This window comes from Antrostomus carolinensis, unplaced genomic scaffold (genome assembly GCF_000700745.2).
Source record: "Antrostomus carolinensis isolate BGI_N321 unplaced genomic scaffold, ASM70074v2 scaffold3498, whole genome shotgun sequence".
Classification (NCBI taxonomy): domain Eukaryota; kingdom Metazoa; phylum Chordata; class Aves; order Caprimulgiformes; family Caprimulgidae; genus Antrostomus; species Antrostomus carolinensis.
In genome coordinates, this window is record NW_010334824.1 from 12,005 (window position 1) to 28,978 (window position 16,974).

At 37.6% G+C, this 16,974-nt stretch overlaps 1 protein-coding gene across 1 annotated transcript in view; it reads left to right on the forward strand.

Annotated features, from left to right (window-relative positions):
• DCLK1 (doublecortin like kinase 1) overlaps positions 1–16,974 on the forward strand; it is a gene marked incomplete at its 3' end in the record, with an annotated part of 53,544 nt that overhangs the window by 10,891 nt on the left and 25,679 nt on the right. The window contains exons 3-6 of the mRNA XM_010174298.2: positions 7,475–7,559; positions 8,924–9,032; positions 13,927–13,984; positions 14,753–14,872. Of these exons, the coding sequence (XP_010172600.1) occupies positions 7,475–7,559; positions 8,924–9,032; positions 13,927–13,984; positions 14,753–14,872 (372 nt within the window). The remainder of the gene's footprint in view (positions 1–7,474; positions 7,560–8,923; positions 9,033–13,926; positions 13,985–14,752; positions 14,873–16,974) is intronic.

Below are 16,974 nucleotides of genomic sequence, written 5' to 3' on the forward strand. Positions count from 1 at the left end.
CAGTTTGCCTCTTTCACCTTGCACCTGATCCTTCAGACTGGCTGAGCACCCTGACTCCCCGCGGAAGGCAGTGGGTATGTAGATACATGTGTTGTGTACGCACAAGTTAGTGAAGGGTTAAAAACACAAGCAATGCACACGTACATAATTCGTGTGTGTTTTAGTGTCTGTATTTGTGCATGTTGATTATATTAAAATTTGCTTAAATTGACCCTCAGCAGTGAAGTATGAAAAAAGCTGTACTGTATTCAGCGTGTACTTGTTGTCTGATGTTATATGAGGTAATTAGTTTGTGGTTTGCCCTGCAATACAGTGTTTTGGAATTTGGACCCTAGTGAAAGAGGAGCTAACGATGTTTGTGCTAAGGCCTCTTCATTTACTTAGTTGCACTATGATATTGTAAATATTGGCACAGTTACAACATAAGTTTAAGATTTTACAAAGTTATGCATACAATTATTTTTTTTAAGGAAAAGCGCTTGGATATTTGCTTTTTAAAATATACCATTTTTGTATTAATGTGATGCAGGAAACCAAAAAGAAAGCTGTTGATTTATCAGCAAAAAATGTAAAACTTGCAAAAATAAATGCCGATGAATGTTTTATTTCATATAATCAACTGAAGAAAATCACCTTCATTTTTGTGCCATTGTTTCATCATACCTGCATTGTACCTGCGTTTCATATTTGACCATGTCATCCTGGTTGCAGTTTGGTTTTTTGCTAGATTTAACATTACTGTAGATTGTTGTAAGCAATGTAATAAATGTATTTAAAAAATACACACTGTTCAGTGAGTTTATTTTGGAAACATGATTAACAGGTTTTTAAAAAATACTTGCAGTTGGTATTGCTTGTTCATTTTGGATCAGCATTGTGCATCTAACAGTTCACTTAGTATAAGCATATGGGTTCCATGCATCCTAACGGGTTCTTTAAAATAGTAAATGCATTCAGTGCTTTTTAATATACTAAATTCTGGGCTCCAGTGTGTACATGCAAAAGATCCTTCAAGGAAGAATTTGGTTTCTAGCAGGCCTTTTGGAGACAGTAAACATACCTGCCTTGAATTGCTTATGGGTAAGTTTGTATCCACACGACAGGACATATTTGAAATATGAAGTGGGAAATTTGTTAACTACCCAAAGCAAGGTACCAGCTCTCTGCTAACAACTCAGCTACAGCAGCACTCCTCTTTAGACAAGTATAAGAAAAATATGCCTGGAAAAAGCTAAGAGTACTGAAACATACTCACAGTATTTTAAAATGAGTAGCTTGTTTTCTTGATATATCTTTCCACTCTTGAAAACTACGTATCTGTAGCCTAGTTTTATTTTTTGTTTGGTGGGGGAAGAGAGACATTACAATTTCTGACATGTCATCTGCCAGTCTGATGCTTCAGCTGGTGTTCAGACACTCTCCTAGAGGGATCCGTGGGCCTGATTTAAGCAAACATATTTACTAGCAACCAAGAGGATTTCAAAGTTTTAGTTTTGAAACCCTCTTGTTTGCTAGCAAATGTGTTTGATTAAAAAAGGTGTAGAGGCATAGAAAAGAAAGAGTACTATAGAAATGAGGAAGAGGGGAAACAAAATAATTGAGATTTCTGTCTCTACCAAGTAACAGTTAAGAGTACCAGGAGAGTACTCTTTTGAAATACAACTCAAATAGATAAAAATGAAAGTGATGATTGTGCTGTGCCCTTAATTAAGTGGAAGAAATAAGAATCTCCTTTGATGGCTTTTCAATTTTTATTCTGTAGTTGAATGGAAAATTATCTATGTATAACTTTAGAAAAGGAAAAAGGAAACCTTCACTTTGCATCACTGCACATGTAACTTTTTATGTTAACTGCAGTATGGATACAGTAATGACAGGTCAACTTCCGATACCATGAATCTGATCCTTTTTTTTTTTTTAGATCATCAGTCTTTTCTGGAGAATGCCAAAGCTTGAGTGAGCCTGCAGTCTGAATTATGGCTCAGCTTTGCATGCAGCTGTTAGGAGCTAGCGGAGGTTAGATTTAACATATTATTTATGTTGAATATCATATAGGATACTATGTTGGTCTTTCAGAATTGCCTTGTTACACGAATCAAATGAGTGGATGTTGCAGCTTAATAAGAGGATCCTAATAAAATAAAGTTCTTCAGCTTGAGAATTTAACTTCAGTCTGTGAGACAGTTCCATTTCCTTGCAAACTCTCACGTTTGTCCCTCTGTCCCTCAAAGAAGAAAACCAACACAATTTCCTGAATGACACAGGCTGGATTATTGCTTGTGTCATTTGCACTTATCTCTTCCCCATGCTGTGTAAATCCTGAATTGAATAAATGAACAGAAAAATATAATTTCCTTATGTAGGGCCTCTATTAAGTCAAGTGTCTAACAAGAAAGAGCAGGTTGTAGAAATGTGCATAAGTAGCAGGTTTGCATACATTTTTTTATTGTTCCTTTCCATATGAAGCAGTTTATAAATAAATTTGGATCTTATGTGTCAGTTTAGTGCAATATCCAAATTTTTAAAGAAAACAATTGCATCATGTCTTTTTCTATACATTGAATTCCATTGGCTTCTATTCTTTTGGCATGAAAGTATTGGATTTGATGTTTCTCCACGAACTAATTTTTTGCCAGCTCTGTACTATTTACATAAAAACTTTTTCCCCAGTCTCAGCTGGCTGGGCCAAATAATGTAAGCAATTAAACAAAAGAAAATCAAAAACATTTTTCACTGGAGTGGGAGTTTCAGTGTGACCCTTTGCTTCTCTGTAAATTGAATAATAAAAAAATGAGTTTGTCTTCTTAAAAGTTGCATCAAAATATGTTATTCTACTGTTTTAAACCAGCTGTTGTCTGCTTTACCTTTTGATCTCTGGAAATGTATCATTTTTTTGTATTAAATCACTTATTTCTTACTTAACACTGTTACATATTACAAGGATTTTTTGAGCCCTTCAAAGTCCTTCAAAGCTAATACCTGCACTGGACTGTTGTCTTTATTTTACCATTAACCATGATGATCTTCAGGCTAAGGAAGTGACTATGTCAGGATTTTTGTGATGGCTACCTTGCTGAGGTTATTTATAACCAGAGTGAATACTAGTATGGGCTCCAAAAGAGGTGAGCATGATTGCTTAACTGTTTAGTTTTGGTTTTATTGCTAGTTACTCTTGCTGAGTTGAACTTCATCTTACCCATATTACATATAGCTTTTTGTATGTTTTTTAAATTCTGTAGAATTTCTTGGAATAGGGAAAATCTTAGGAGGCATCATTTAAAGACATAAATAATTCCCTTATTCTGAGCCTCCCTCCTTTCTGAATTTACACTTTGTTTACTAGTTTTAATCTTCGTTTCATTAAGCCCATTTCTAAAAGAGCAGAACTCTCTGTGAGATCCAAACTTAGCGTTACACCTGTGTGCATTTCTGTTACTCACATTTCATCCAGATGCTTCCTTCATGCTAGGAAAATACAAAGGAATCTATTGTTGAGAAACTTTGTAGACTCCATATGCACTAATAAAGCTTTTGAGAGGTTTGGAACATATAATGCAGTGTTTGGAGTTTAAGATTCAGGAATCTGAATTGCATTAACAAACTTCCTAGTCATGCTTGTAGCAGTTTCTTTTCATAACTGCTGATACTGGTAGTCCACAAGAATAATTCCTATTGGAGTGGGATTTTAAGATTAATTTAGGACAAAGGTGAGTATGGGGAGAGAGAAATTACAGTAATATTTATTTTACTTACTTTTTTTCATGGATTTTGCACAATTTCCACTGAGATACAAACTATTTACAGAACAGTTGCTAAATAAATCTCCCAGTGAGACATGGACGAAACTCTATAGCACTAATGTTTCTATTCACATCAATGAGATGTGTGGTGTGCTGGCCATCTGTTATATAAACCTGAATAGGATCTGAAATCCTTACACCAAAGACCTGATTTTTTTATGCCATTGCTTTCATGGAGGTGTGCCATAAAAATGGCCATGTGCTGGCAACCTGTGCAACTGGACACCTTTAAATCTGTGTAAAAGTGATGACATTTCAAGCACCTCAGCATCTCTTAAAATTAAAACAGCTAATTGCATTAAAGTCTGTGTGTTGAAGAGATTATACTCTTACTTAGAGTTTGTTTTTCCCCCCTCCCCATCTGCAATATCCCTGATGGGATCCACAGCTGGGAGAGCAACAGTGTGCATGACAGACTGCCTCACGATTGGCAAGCCAACTGGAAGGAACATGGAGACCCACAAGGATTGCAGGACCCGGAGGGTTTTCAGCTTGTGAGAACAACGAGCTAATTAAAGTCCAAATAAACACCATGTCCTTCTAGCTGAAGTAAAGATAAATGAATAAACGCCTGCATGTTGTTCCAGAGGACTGAATAAAGATTAAAATATTTGTGTTGTGTTTACCTAGTAATGTCTCTTTAATTATGGAAGGGGATCTATCAGCAGACTTGGTGAATATATGCTAATATACAGTTCCTGGTTTATTTTTTAATCTGTTGTTTTAATAGGGGGGGCTCAGCAAAGGTAATGAAAAGTATGTATTTTCTTCATATTAAAAAAAAAAAAGTTATAAGTTTTAAAAATCCCAGTATGTATTTTTAGCAAATGTCTTCTCAGCTACTGCTTCTTTGTCACTGGTGAGCTGTTCTGCTCACACGCTGGTGCTTTGCACACAGATCTCACTGAAGGGGCTGTCTGCTTTGTTTGCAGACCTGGGGTACAGTATATGCTACTAATGACATCATTTTAGTTCTTCTTCAGTTGTGAATGTAATCTTAGCCTTCCCATTCTTATGTAGTGTCAATAAGAAAAGAAATAGGGGCACTTAAAAAATTGATCTTATACTGATGTTTTATTTCCTTTAAATTTTCTATGAGCCACATTTTTATCAGGTTGTTTAGCTAAACCTAGGCTAAATACATATTTAGGGAGCTATACCTAGGACATATTTAGAAATTAATTTAATTTCAGTCGTGTGTAGGCCATTAAGACTATTTGTATTTAAATTGAAGTGCTTGCTGAAGTGATTTGCTGAAGTGGGACCTTGGTGGAGTCTAATTTTGGAAGGACTGAGCAGTTGCAGTTCTCAGCTAAACCTCAGCTTCAGGGTCTTTGAGAAACTAAGTTCCCAAATAGAAATTTGAGTCTCTCTAGGCACCCATTCTAAGATGTGACCACCGAGTTGGGTCTCAATTTTCACATCTCCCATTCTCACAGATAAGAACAGTGGGTTCCAGACTCGGTAAAGAGACCATCAGACTGCTAAAGAAAACCGCAGCAGTGTGTAGTTGGCAGTCTTGACCTAACATCTGCTGAAAAATGTAATCTCACTATTTTAAATGCAAAAAAAATAATAAAATAGTCTGATAATCTATTAAAAATCTAGCACTAACCTTTTCACGTTGTACCCCTTAAATGTCGTAAAGATTCATTCCTGACTGTATATGTAACAAATATTAGACATATTTCAATTGTAATTCCTCTAAGAGAATACTGTGGAGTGGGAAAATAAGTAAGAAACTGGATGCCTGGTCTAGGAAAACAAACACAGGCAGCAGAATGAGTAGGGAAAACATGTTTTTCTGCTTATTTTACAAGCAGGAGTGTAAAAGAAACAATTCTCTCATTACATGTGTATAAAAATAGGCTTTGAGAGTGACTTCTGCAGGCATGACAACACCTAGTATTTTCCCAATACCTTGATCCTCGTCTGCTCATTTGTTCAAAAATGAACCAGAGGTAAGTTTTTACTGAGACGTCCTGCAGGGTTTAGCACAGGAATAACACATACATGAACACATCCTAATCGTGAAACAAGGGCAACAATATCTTAGCAAACTGTATAAAATCAGTCAGTGCTCACTTCTGTTGTCAAGAGGCAGCAAAAGTAGTCCAAAAACTGATTAATGCAGTTTTTAATTCTGGTCAAAGCTCAGAAGAAGTTCTTGGGTGGATAAAAAGAATGAGCTGGGGTTGATTAAAAGGAAAAAAGGGCAAAGAATCTCTTGGTAGATGGGATGTGCAAGCTCTCAGGATTATTTAGTGAAAAATAGGCCAAGTTCAGCCTTTGTCTAAATCATCTTAATGTGTTGTGGGAGAAATTAAAATTTAGTCTGTTCAAGTGACCTCAGCGTACTGGCCAGCTTTTAACTCTGCTGACTTTCTTCTCCCTGGCTCTGTACTCTGTAAAGATCCCAACTGCTGCATCGTTAGTTATTCTTGCTCCAGTCATCAGCTGTGCTCTGCGGTGGCAGAAGAGGGAGAACATTCCAAAGAAGCTGTTTTAAATTTGTAAAGTGGATTGGCACCCTGACCGTGGGCATCTAGATACCTTGCAAACACAGATAATGAACTGATAGTGTTAGTTACCTGCAGTACAGGCTGAAATTTATGTAATACATAGACTGAAGGAGGTAATTAAATACCGCAGCACTTTGTGCCCTTTCAGCATGCGAACTATGTGAACCTGAGGAAATGCTTGGCTTTGCTGTAAGTTTAAAGGGACATTGTTATATTTGTAGCTTCTCGTTTCCTTTGAAGATGGGGAAATCATGAAGATATGTTTGTATGATCGTTATGCAGCACAGGATAAAAGTTTTGAGTGAAATCCAGTCCATACCATATGTCTGTGTCGTTTCATCCATCTAGATGCATGATAAGTGGTCTTTCTAAAGTACATGCCTAGAGTCCGTACGTAACTGATAGACATTGATAGGTGCTTTGGAAGGCTTTGCTATTGAGATCCTGCCTGCTATACTTCTGGAATCCAAGCTGGGTAGCTACAAGTCTCCTTCTAGAGAGTATGGAGATACCACCCTCCCCCCATTTCCCCCCATATAGGCAAATGTAGACACTTGCTGTATGAACAGACTCAGGCCTCCAGTGAGCTGTAGCCACTCACGTGCTTTTCCATAAAAGCAAACATTATTCACCCTGACATTTTATTTTCTCCATACATTACCATAATGATTTCTCCCTTCTAGAACACAACTGGGGAGGATTTCACCAAAGAGAGGTTTGCAGAAGTGGTGAATTCTGCGCATAATTAAGCCAACTTCAGTCAAAACAGATGTTGGTGCTTCTAGTGACTGCCGGGTTACAATGTCGCAGAGAAAACAGTCTCCTGCCTGCAGAGGGCATACAGCTCCACAGTTTTCCCTGACAAAATGCGTGTGGAATAGGGAGAAACTCATGGACCATACATGATAAAAGCGTTGCCACACATGATGGATCAAGTATATGTCCATGTACACAGGGGGACCAAAAGTGTAATTTCAGTAGAAAAATTGGATTCTTCCCAAGCATCCACATATGCCTCTACCAAAGTAAATTGATACTTTACGTAGGGAACACTGAAGCATCTCCAGGACGTGTGTGTCCAGCAGGAACGTACTGTGGGTACTCGTGCTCCTTAAAAATCATCTGTTTTCATTTGTATCTCTCCATTTCCAGAGCTCCCAACACAGTGGCTCCTCTACCTCATTAGCATCCACCAAAGTTTGCAGCTCTATGGATGAAAATGATGGACCTGCAGAAGGTAACATTTGAAGGCTGACATTTCAAAGCAGTCAATGTAGTGATAACAGCAGCTGTGTAGGAAATGAGTCATTCTTCCTGCCGGAGAAGGTGGGAGCGTTGCAGGCTGGATGACTCTCTATGAGCAGGCTTGTCAGTCTTAGCAAACCAGTTAGGTTCACTCCAGATCAGATTTGATCTGGACATCCTTATTCAGAGGTGGATTTTTTTTGCAGGATACTCTATATATTGGTTCTGCAGGTGATGCAGTGCTGATTGGATTATTTCATTCATATTTTGTCTCATCTGGCATGGTCCTAAAGAACATGCTGCCATCCTGGATCTTTACTCAGAAATTATTAGTCTCACCTCATACTAAGGCTTTGAGCAAGTTGGCTAAGGAATAGTGTCTACGCCAATGCTGCCAGTTCACATGAACATATATGTAAGTGTGGGTGTATGCTCGTGTCTGACAGTAACTCATCATGCTGCCTGTGAATTCAAGCAAACCCCAGCCTCCTTCTATTATAACATTCACTTTTAATACTAAACTGGAACAAAGGACAGATAAGGATATGTTTAAAATCTCTGTCTTAAAGAATCTAAGATCAAATCACATTTTTGAGAGGCTTTTTTTTAATGTTGCAATATTTATGTAGTAGTTTGTATCAGCTGCAGTTTACAGTCAGCTTTTAGAGGCATGTTAGGTATTTGTAACACGCTATTTCAAATACATTTTAAAATAATGATACATGAATGAGCACTAAAACACATGAAACTACAAACTTTTCTTATGCTTAGACACTGTGTAATGCAATTTTACCTAAACATCTGGTGGCCAGGTTGCATGTGAGGTAGTATTATTGGGAACATTTGTTTAAAAACTAAATATTTAATATTGGGGGAGGGGGAGAACTAGCACTTAGCACATGAGGAGTTTTATGGATGTCTCAGTTTACAGGATGTAATAAAATAAGTGCCTGAGTGTTGGACTTCTTTGGTACATATATTTAATCATGCTGTGTCAAGGAGTTCCAACCCTTTTTGGAGGCTGGTCTGCGCTTGTGCAGATCACAGAGGCCTTTTCATAATTAAAAAAATACAATTTTGGTTTTGTCCTGGGGGCATATTGCAATGGGAATGGTAAACTATGTAACACTCGAATGGTGGTATGTTTGAGCCCCAGAAGTCTTATTTTTCATTATTGTATCTGTGTGAAACCTGTTGAGTATATACAATGTCAGCAGCATGGTTTCACTGTACAGTAAGTGAGATACTGACTCTGAATGGTTTCCAGGCTCCTAAACCATAGACTTAAAATGCATGTTATGTGCAACATCTGTGTTTCCTTCACTAACAATAAAAATGTACTAATGATTCTTTCAGAAGTGTTGGAGGAAGGTTTCCAGGTTCCAGCATCGATAGCAGAGCGGTATAAGGTTGGAAGGACTATAGGAGATGGAAATTTTGCTATTGTGAAGGAGTGTATAGAAAGGTGAGGAGGATAATATGCTTATTACTGTAAAAAAAAATCATTAATGTAATGCTTTTTCTAGATCATGTCTTTATTTGTAGAATATAGGACATGTAATAAGGTAATGTCTCAATGCCAGAATGGAAAAACTAGACTAATGCTCTCTCGTGTGAAAAAGGGTGAGTCCAAGGGTCAACGTATGAATTAAATTTTTTGTGGGGTTTATGGTTTTTCTTCTGCTGCACTCTGCATGAATTTACCAGTTCTTTGTGTTAAATCTTTCTTGTTGCACTGAAATAACATCTTTTCTTGCTGTATATTCTTGCAACTCTCCCTTTACATTAGACTGATGAAACATGTCAAGGTGTCAGAAAGTTTTGTGTGTGCAGTAGAGTGGTGGTGGTCAGCACAAAGAGCTGACTTTGGATCCATCTATTCTCACATCTGACAGTGAGGAGTAACCTCTTCCATGTTTATCTCAATTAAATGGGCACCTATCTCCTGCTTGCCTGCTTTATGCCATTGTATGAGCTCTATCCAACTTCAGGAGCCTTCACTGCAGACATCAAAATCAAAATTTTTCAGTGCTCTTTACTGTTAAGAGATGAGAGCGGTCACCCTTAAAGACTGATTTTAGACATCCACTCCAGGTTAGAGAAGTCACAAGTCACCTCGAATGTAAGTGTTGCTGAAAGTGTCCAGGTTGACTAGCTCAGGTGTCGGTTTCTAAATCTGGTCATGAACCAGATTTGAGCTGGCTCTAAAAAAGTGTAAAAATTAAGGAACGAAGACATAAATGCTCTGAGCAGAACTGCAGGTGCCTTTTGATGGTAATGTTAGAAAAAGGAGACTATGGGGTAAAAAAGACAGAAGGTACCTGTATGTGAAATGATTGTAAGATTTTTCATGTTAGATAGTAGCAGTAAAGACAAGGCAAAAAAATGCCAGAGACAGAGATATCCAAAAGAAAGAACAATAGAGATGCCAAAGTCTGATAATGAAATTCGACGAGTGAAGTTTTATATTCCCTATTACCATATCCTAGAGAGAGAACTCTTACAGAATACTCTAACCTCACCTTTAGGCTCAAAGAAAGAATTTTTGCTCTTTAGCCTGTAAGAATGTGATATTAACCCTAGAGACTAAGTCAAGATTAGATCTCATGGCAGATGATGATAAATTAGCTTGTCTGGTTTTAAACTAGAGTCTCTTTGGAAAAAGACAGGTCCCGCTCTGCGGCTGAAAGAGTCTGGCAAGTTGGAGACCATGAAGACAGCTGCTGGGGAAAGGAGGAAGAGTGGATTTTGTATCAGCTGACAGTGTGCTTGTGGGACTTGGCCAAAGCTCTTGTGAGGCCTTTAGAGCTCTGTCAGAGTGAGTTCATGGTGGAGCTGGTCATCTGGAGGGCAATAGCTGTTCAGATCAAGCCCCAGGGTCTGAACACTAAACTGGGGAATATGGAAACCTAAAGGAAGCAAAGCAAAACAATATGAAAACATGAAAGCACTGTAAAACCCTATGGAGGGGACATGACTGATGAAAAACACGGGTGGAAACATAACTAAGAAAAGAGGAAAAAGCAACCTAAAAGTAGTGACTGAGAGACAAAGATTGCAAAGCAAAATAAAAAGAGGTTGATGTTTTGAGATGCTGTCTGAAAATACCAGTTGTGCTGAGAGACAGTTCAAATGTGCTAGTGTGCATTTTACAGCTCTCTCTCAAGCTGAGAGAAAAGACATGAATAAAATTAAATATAGCTCCCACCACACCTGAAAATAATACTGATTACAATATGCTTGAGAGCTTAAGCAAATAATGTTTCCTGTCCTCTTGTCTAGCCTCCTGGTCCCAGAAGTGTCTAATAACACGATACATCTAGTGAATATGTGCTCCAATAACATGATTACTCAGGTATTCCCAGATAAATACTCTTATGGTCTCTGAGCCATACTATGCCATAGATCCCGTTTATATCAGAGTTACTACTTTGGGAGAGTTTGAAAATTAAAGTAGAATTATTTCTATTACTTTCCACTTCTAAAGTGGTACACCCTTGCCATCACAAGTGTGGAAGGAGAAATTAAAGGCTCAGAGGGTAAATTAAAGCCAGTACAAGTAAAACCCCTTCAAAAACATTCTTCACAGTCTTTCTAAGCAGAAAACAGCTCACTTCAAAGTCTGATATGTCCATCATTTGCAGAACCAGAATTGATGGGGTGATACCCGGGACAGAAGACTTTTCCACTTTTTTCTGACGTACAACTCCTGTGTGCATTAGACTTCAAAGAAATAACACCATGAGGTGTTAAGCAAGTAGGAATGGGTCTTGTTACACATCTTCACTGACCACATGGATTCTTCTTCATAGCTGTGGAGACCAGCCCATGTATATGCTTTAGCCACTCTGATGCTTCAAATGTGTTCACAGGCATTTTCCTTTGACAACGGACAGTCCAAATAGAAACCATAAAGCATCTTCAAAATTTTCACATGGGGTCTTCTAAATCCCATTCTGTGCATCTGTGAATGCACAGGCGGGCACACGCACACACACACACACACACACACAAATACATTTAATACGCACACAAAAATAATGAAGATAGATTTTTGTCTCCAGTGCAATGGAAATCTCTATGAACTTTGCAAAAGGTTAGAACAGCCAGGGGGCATGTCATGGAACCCTGCTATAAACTAAGGTCTAACTCCATGACCTGTGTTTATGCTGTGGGTCCAGACTTTTATCCAGCTATAACGTGTTTTCTACTTTGTGTGACACATTTTTATTGTTTGGATTGAGTGGTAGGTGGGAGGTGATATGCCCGTTTCACTGTGAGTTTCTGGCATGGCTGTGCATATTTTTTGGCGGGCGTGTAAGTTGCAGCGCTGTTGACAGCCTGCGGTTCTGCAGCTTTTTAGGGGAAAGGATTTGCATTATCTTAGCTTTAATTTTCTTTTTACCAAAACAAAGAGCAGTCAGAGTTGTCATCTGCTCGTTACATATCTGCTCCATCATATGCACAATTTGTCCTGCGGTGTTTTTCTATGTGTTCATTTTTAACTTTCAGATACTTCCAAATTCTGACATTTCCTCACTAGCTCAGATTTCCCAGTGTTTTGGAGTACATGGAGTCTCCCATGGCCAACAAAAACCATCAATTTCCTTTCTCATGACAGAAAGGAAGCATTCCTAGGGCAACCAAGCAGCTTGAAAGAGACTCCTACTGAAAGAGGGCATATTTTGTCTAAGTTTGAATCACAGATATCTCAATTTATAATATTCCTTCTACCTCCTCCTTCCATTCCCCAAAAATAATTCCTGTATCTCTGCCTGTCTCCTCACTGTGCTGGGACTGTAATAGCACCAGGAAGGAGCACCCCACATGGAGTGCAGCCCATTTCTGGGCACTGTAGCATTAAAACTCTGTGGGGGAGCACAGATAAGAGACGTTTTTAATTTTTCTTTGCTGAAGTCTTGAAGAGCCATGCTGTACTTTTTTTCCAAGTCATAAATGTCATCTTCTAATGCAATTTATTTGCACAGTCTTTTAATTGATGTCTTAATACAGACTGTCTGTGCTCCCTGCTGACCTGGGAACTAAAAGAGAATTAGTATTTTTTTTTTATTTTTTTTTTTTTTAGTTTTTACTGAAGTCTCCATTTTCCCTTAAATTAATTCGTAGTGGTACAGCATTGCTAGAGGAGGTCTCCATGCTTCAATACAGCAATGAAAATGCCCAGTCATTTTCCTAATGCAGTGATTTCAGTTTATGACTCACTTTGCATGTCCTTCTTGACAGACTGTGCACACTTTTAGGCATGTTCATTTCTCTATTTAACTTATTATATATCAATTTAATGTATTGACTGAACTATGTTTTACTAAATGAACAAATGAAAAAAATGAGTAAATGAAAAGAAATTACCTATATGCTTGAGAGGTTATTTTTTCCTTTATTCTTTAACCAAATATATGCCTAAGGGCAATGTATTAGACTTTTGTAAACTCTTTACATTTTTATTACAAAACAAAAGCATTCCAGTAAAAACTTTTTCTTATATTATCCATTCTTCATTTAACCATATAGTGAAACTAGAGCTTGTGAACAGAACTTCTTGGTGTTGTCCTTACAGCCATCTTTTGTTTTTGTAATTTGGTTAAAAACAGAGGTTGATATTGTGAACTTCTCTACAAGCTTAGTGTTCTATGTTAGCATTCTATATAATAAATAACTATGTATGTGGTAGTGATAAATTTTGTATGGTTTCCAAAAAAAACACCTAAAAGGACATGTGTTCTCATCCTGAACTAGTGCTCTATAATTTCTTAATGTCTCCAGAACCTTTCATATTCTGTCCCATAAATATCATATTTGACTCTGCTAGTTATCATATACTTACTGAATATATAAAAAATTACTCCAAGGACTGACTTTTTTATCTTAGCAGTTGTGAGTGCTAAGATAAAACAAATGACTCTTCATTTTAAGTAAAAAAAAAAAAAAGCATTTTCCATGCCTTGTTTTTTTTTTCTTTAATAGAGAACAAAACTTTTTGGTTCTGAGAAGATTTGGATCTGTAAATACTATATAATATTTTTACATAAAACTGCAGAAGAAATAACAAATGCCACTAAAAATGAAAAAAAAAAAATCAAGTGCTTTTGTTACAAAAACATTGAAATGTCTTCATTTAAAAAAAAATGGCTTAATGCTTTTTTTCTCAAGCACACGTATTCAATTAATTTGTCTCAAGTTCACAATTCCAGACAGATCCAAGCTTCATTTCTTGACAAAACAAATACTTGAATAGAATTCTTTCCCAGACCTACTGTGCTCAAATGACAAATATAAACTCAACTGAGCAAAATATTCAATGCGATTAAACATACATTTTTTTCTTTCTCTTTCCTCAGATCAACCGGTAGAGAATATGCTCTGAAAATAATAAAAAAAAGTAAATGTAGAGGAAAAGTAAGTACAAAAAATTCAAATTAGACCAATTTTTTTTTTTCCAATAAATGTTTTGTGAGAGATCACTTAGGGAAGCTCTTGGTATTTGTCTTCTTCCTGGCAAATGTTAGAATATTTTTTAGTTTAAGCCTTTGCCTGCCCTCTGGACATCCTTGGAGTATTAGTATAAAAGGCTGCAATGTGCCTTTTTAGATGCATATGTTGATTCTGCAGTTGGCTGGTTGTGTGTGGGTGCACTCACTTCCTCTGGTCTTCACCCCTGTAATTATGTCCTCTAGATTTCATAATCCCAAATGTTGTAGAAAACAGAAAAATAATATTAATAATTATAATAACACTGGTCACTGTGTGTAAACAGTATGCAAGGTTAATCAAATTGATGTCAGTTTTATAGTAAGTGAATTTCTGTTAAGCTTTTGAAATCTATAACAAAAGGTTCTCTAAGATGCTGTAATATTTTTAAATGGAAAGATTATGCATTGGAGAAAAAATTTTTAGAAGCTGCCATATTTAACTTTTCTCTGCATCAGAAACATGTCTTTTCCTCCATTTCTTTTTCTATGTTCTACTCTGTTCTCTCAGTTATCACACTGATGTTGTTTCTAGATGTATTCCTTCCTTATTGCTGGAGGCAACATCTGCTACCTTTCTAAAAAACCCTGAAGAATCCATGCAAGTCCAAATTCTGTCTGCTTTTTCCACTGCACGATGAAGGTGAAAGTTTTTCCCACCAACCCATAGTCATCAAAGATTTATTTTGTGTGGCAGGAACACATGATCCAGAATGAGGTATCTATTTTAAGACGAGTCAAGCATCCCAATATTGTACTTCTGATTGAGGAGATGGACATGCCAACTGAGTTGTACCTTGTCATGGAACTTGTAAAGGTGAGCATTTTGGAGACAAGCTGCTTATTAAGAATTGTTTCAAATATATTGAGAAATTTCACTGGTACTAAAGCTTACTAAGAATCATGGAATCACAGAATAATTTAGAATGGAAGTGGCCTCTGAAGGTAATTTTGTCCAGCACCCTACTGAAAGATGTGTAACCTACAGTCAGGTTTTTTTTATAGCTTTCAAATATCTGTCTGACTTCCTGTAATTCAGAAGTGCTCTGTGGACAGTACTTTGGAGATAACCAGTTTTATTTGCTCCCCAAAAGAAGTCTCTTTAAAAAGTTTTATCTTAAAGAAATGCATCTGCCTTAGGGTGAATTGAAAATACATCCAGTCCAAATACCCATAATTACCGGCCTTCAAGATTCAATGTTCTTTGATAAAATAGAGTTTAATTAAATTTTAGTAATTTATGTGAAATGTAAACAATATTAGTTTGTTGGGTTTTTTTCTCTAATGATTTGTATCAATACATTGTCAGGCTTGCCTCCTTGATAATAATTTAAATTTAAAATGGAGAAGGGAAGAAATGAAAGATAAAAGCCTGCTGTTTAAAGCATGGTTCTATTCTGAAAAGTAAGTTTGTGAATGCAGTATTTTATATTTGGGACCCTATTTATTTCTTCTTAGTACCTTCCAGATCTCATGCATTTATTTCACTCACTGGTGGAATTACATAACCAAACTGGATTATGAAACTCAGACTAGGTCATCTCTTGCCCCCATACTGTCAACAGTGCAGTGCAAGAAGCATGAGTTTAGCTCTTGGTTCAGGTACTAATGAACAAGTATGTCACTGTGCATAAAAGGTGGTAAAAATACATTTGAGTAAATTGTACGAATTAGGACAGAAAACCACTGAGGACATCTTGTCCTCCATAGTTACTTTAACAGAATACACCTGGTTTTCACATTCACTGATGGAATTAGCAATTCTCCTTCCTTCCTCAACTATTCTGTGGGAAGGAAATCTTCCCACAGAAGATCTTCCATTTCTGTATCTTGATCAGCATGTTCTCCTGAGGCAGCCTATCATGACTACACCTGGGAAATCCACAGTTTTAAGTGTTTGAGGACAAGGATTACAATACAGCTGTGCAGCAGCAGCATTTGTGTGCAGGTTTGTTGTGTGTGCACACTCAACACTTGTGAGCAAATCAGGCAGTCTGAACCCTGGCAGCCAGATCATTTCCACTTATGTTAAAAGTGTGGTCACCTTTGGAAGACATCTTCTGTATCCGTGGTTAGAAACAGGCACCACCAGAGGTCGTGAGAGAAAGCAGTTTTGGCAAGCAGGATTGTTATCTGCTTTGCTCTGGTTGTGGGTGGAGATTAGGGGCTGCTCTTAATCTAGGCACCTCAGTGAGATGTTAGATTGGATGTTCCCAGGTCCAAGTGTTTCTTAAAGAATTTCTCAATCTCTGGGCTGGAATATGAGAGCAAGGAGAATTTTTTTGTTTTTTTGTTTTGTTCCACTGTCCCCTGTGCTCCTTGGTAGCAGTGATGACACAAGCCATGTTCCCAGTGAAGAGCTAGGAGGCTGTCAATGTGTGGCATGGCCACACATTTTCCCTGCCCTTGTGGCAGACTGAGACAGCCTTGTTACCCATGAGAAGCTCAGGCCGTGCCCCACAGTTCAGGAGAAAGCAACATTGTCCTCTTTAAGATTAGAGTCTGCCTGATGCCATACTTGGTTTGAGTGGTGCTATGGAGCTTATTGTCCAGCTGTCCATCACCTCCAAACTCTGATGAAGCACACTGGGGCATGTAGGTGGCAAGAAGCTGACAGGGTACCCAGCATCCCCATTTAGTTTCTGATGGAGAGGTTAAATCCTAAGAAAAAAGCAAAATACTGGTACTTTTCCACACCGTTAATCCCTCTATGTAAGCAATCTCAGAAGAATTTCCCCACCTTCTTCATAGTCACAGCCCTCTCTCGCACTGGGGAGTGCAATGTGAAACAGCACAGCTTCAGATCAGATGCCATTAGCCTTCTACCACAATTTTTATCATAATTACTGCTCTTTTCTATAATAAGTGAGCTCACTCTGAGATCCATGTTTCTGTAGGTCTTTCCTAGTGTCCCTGAAA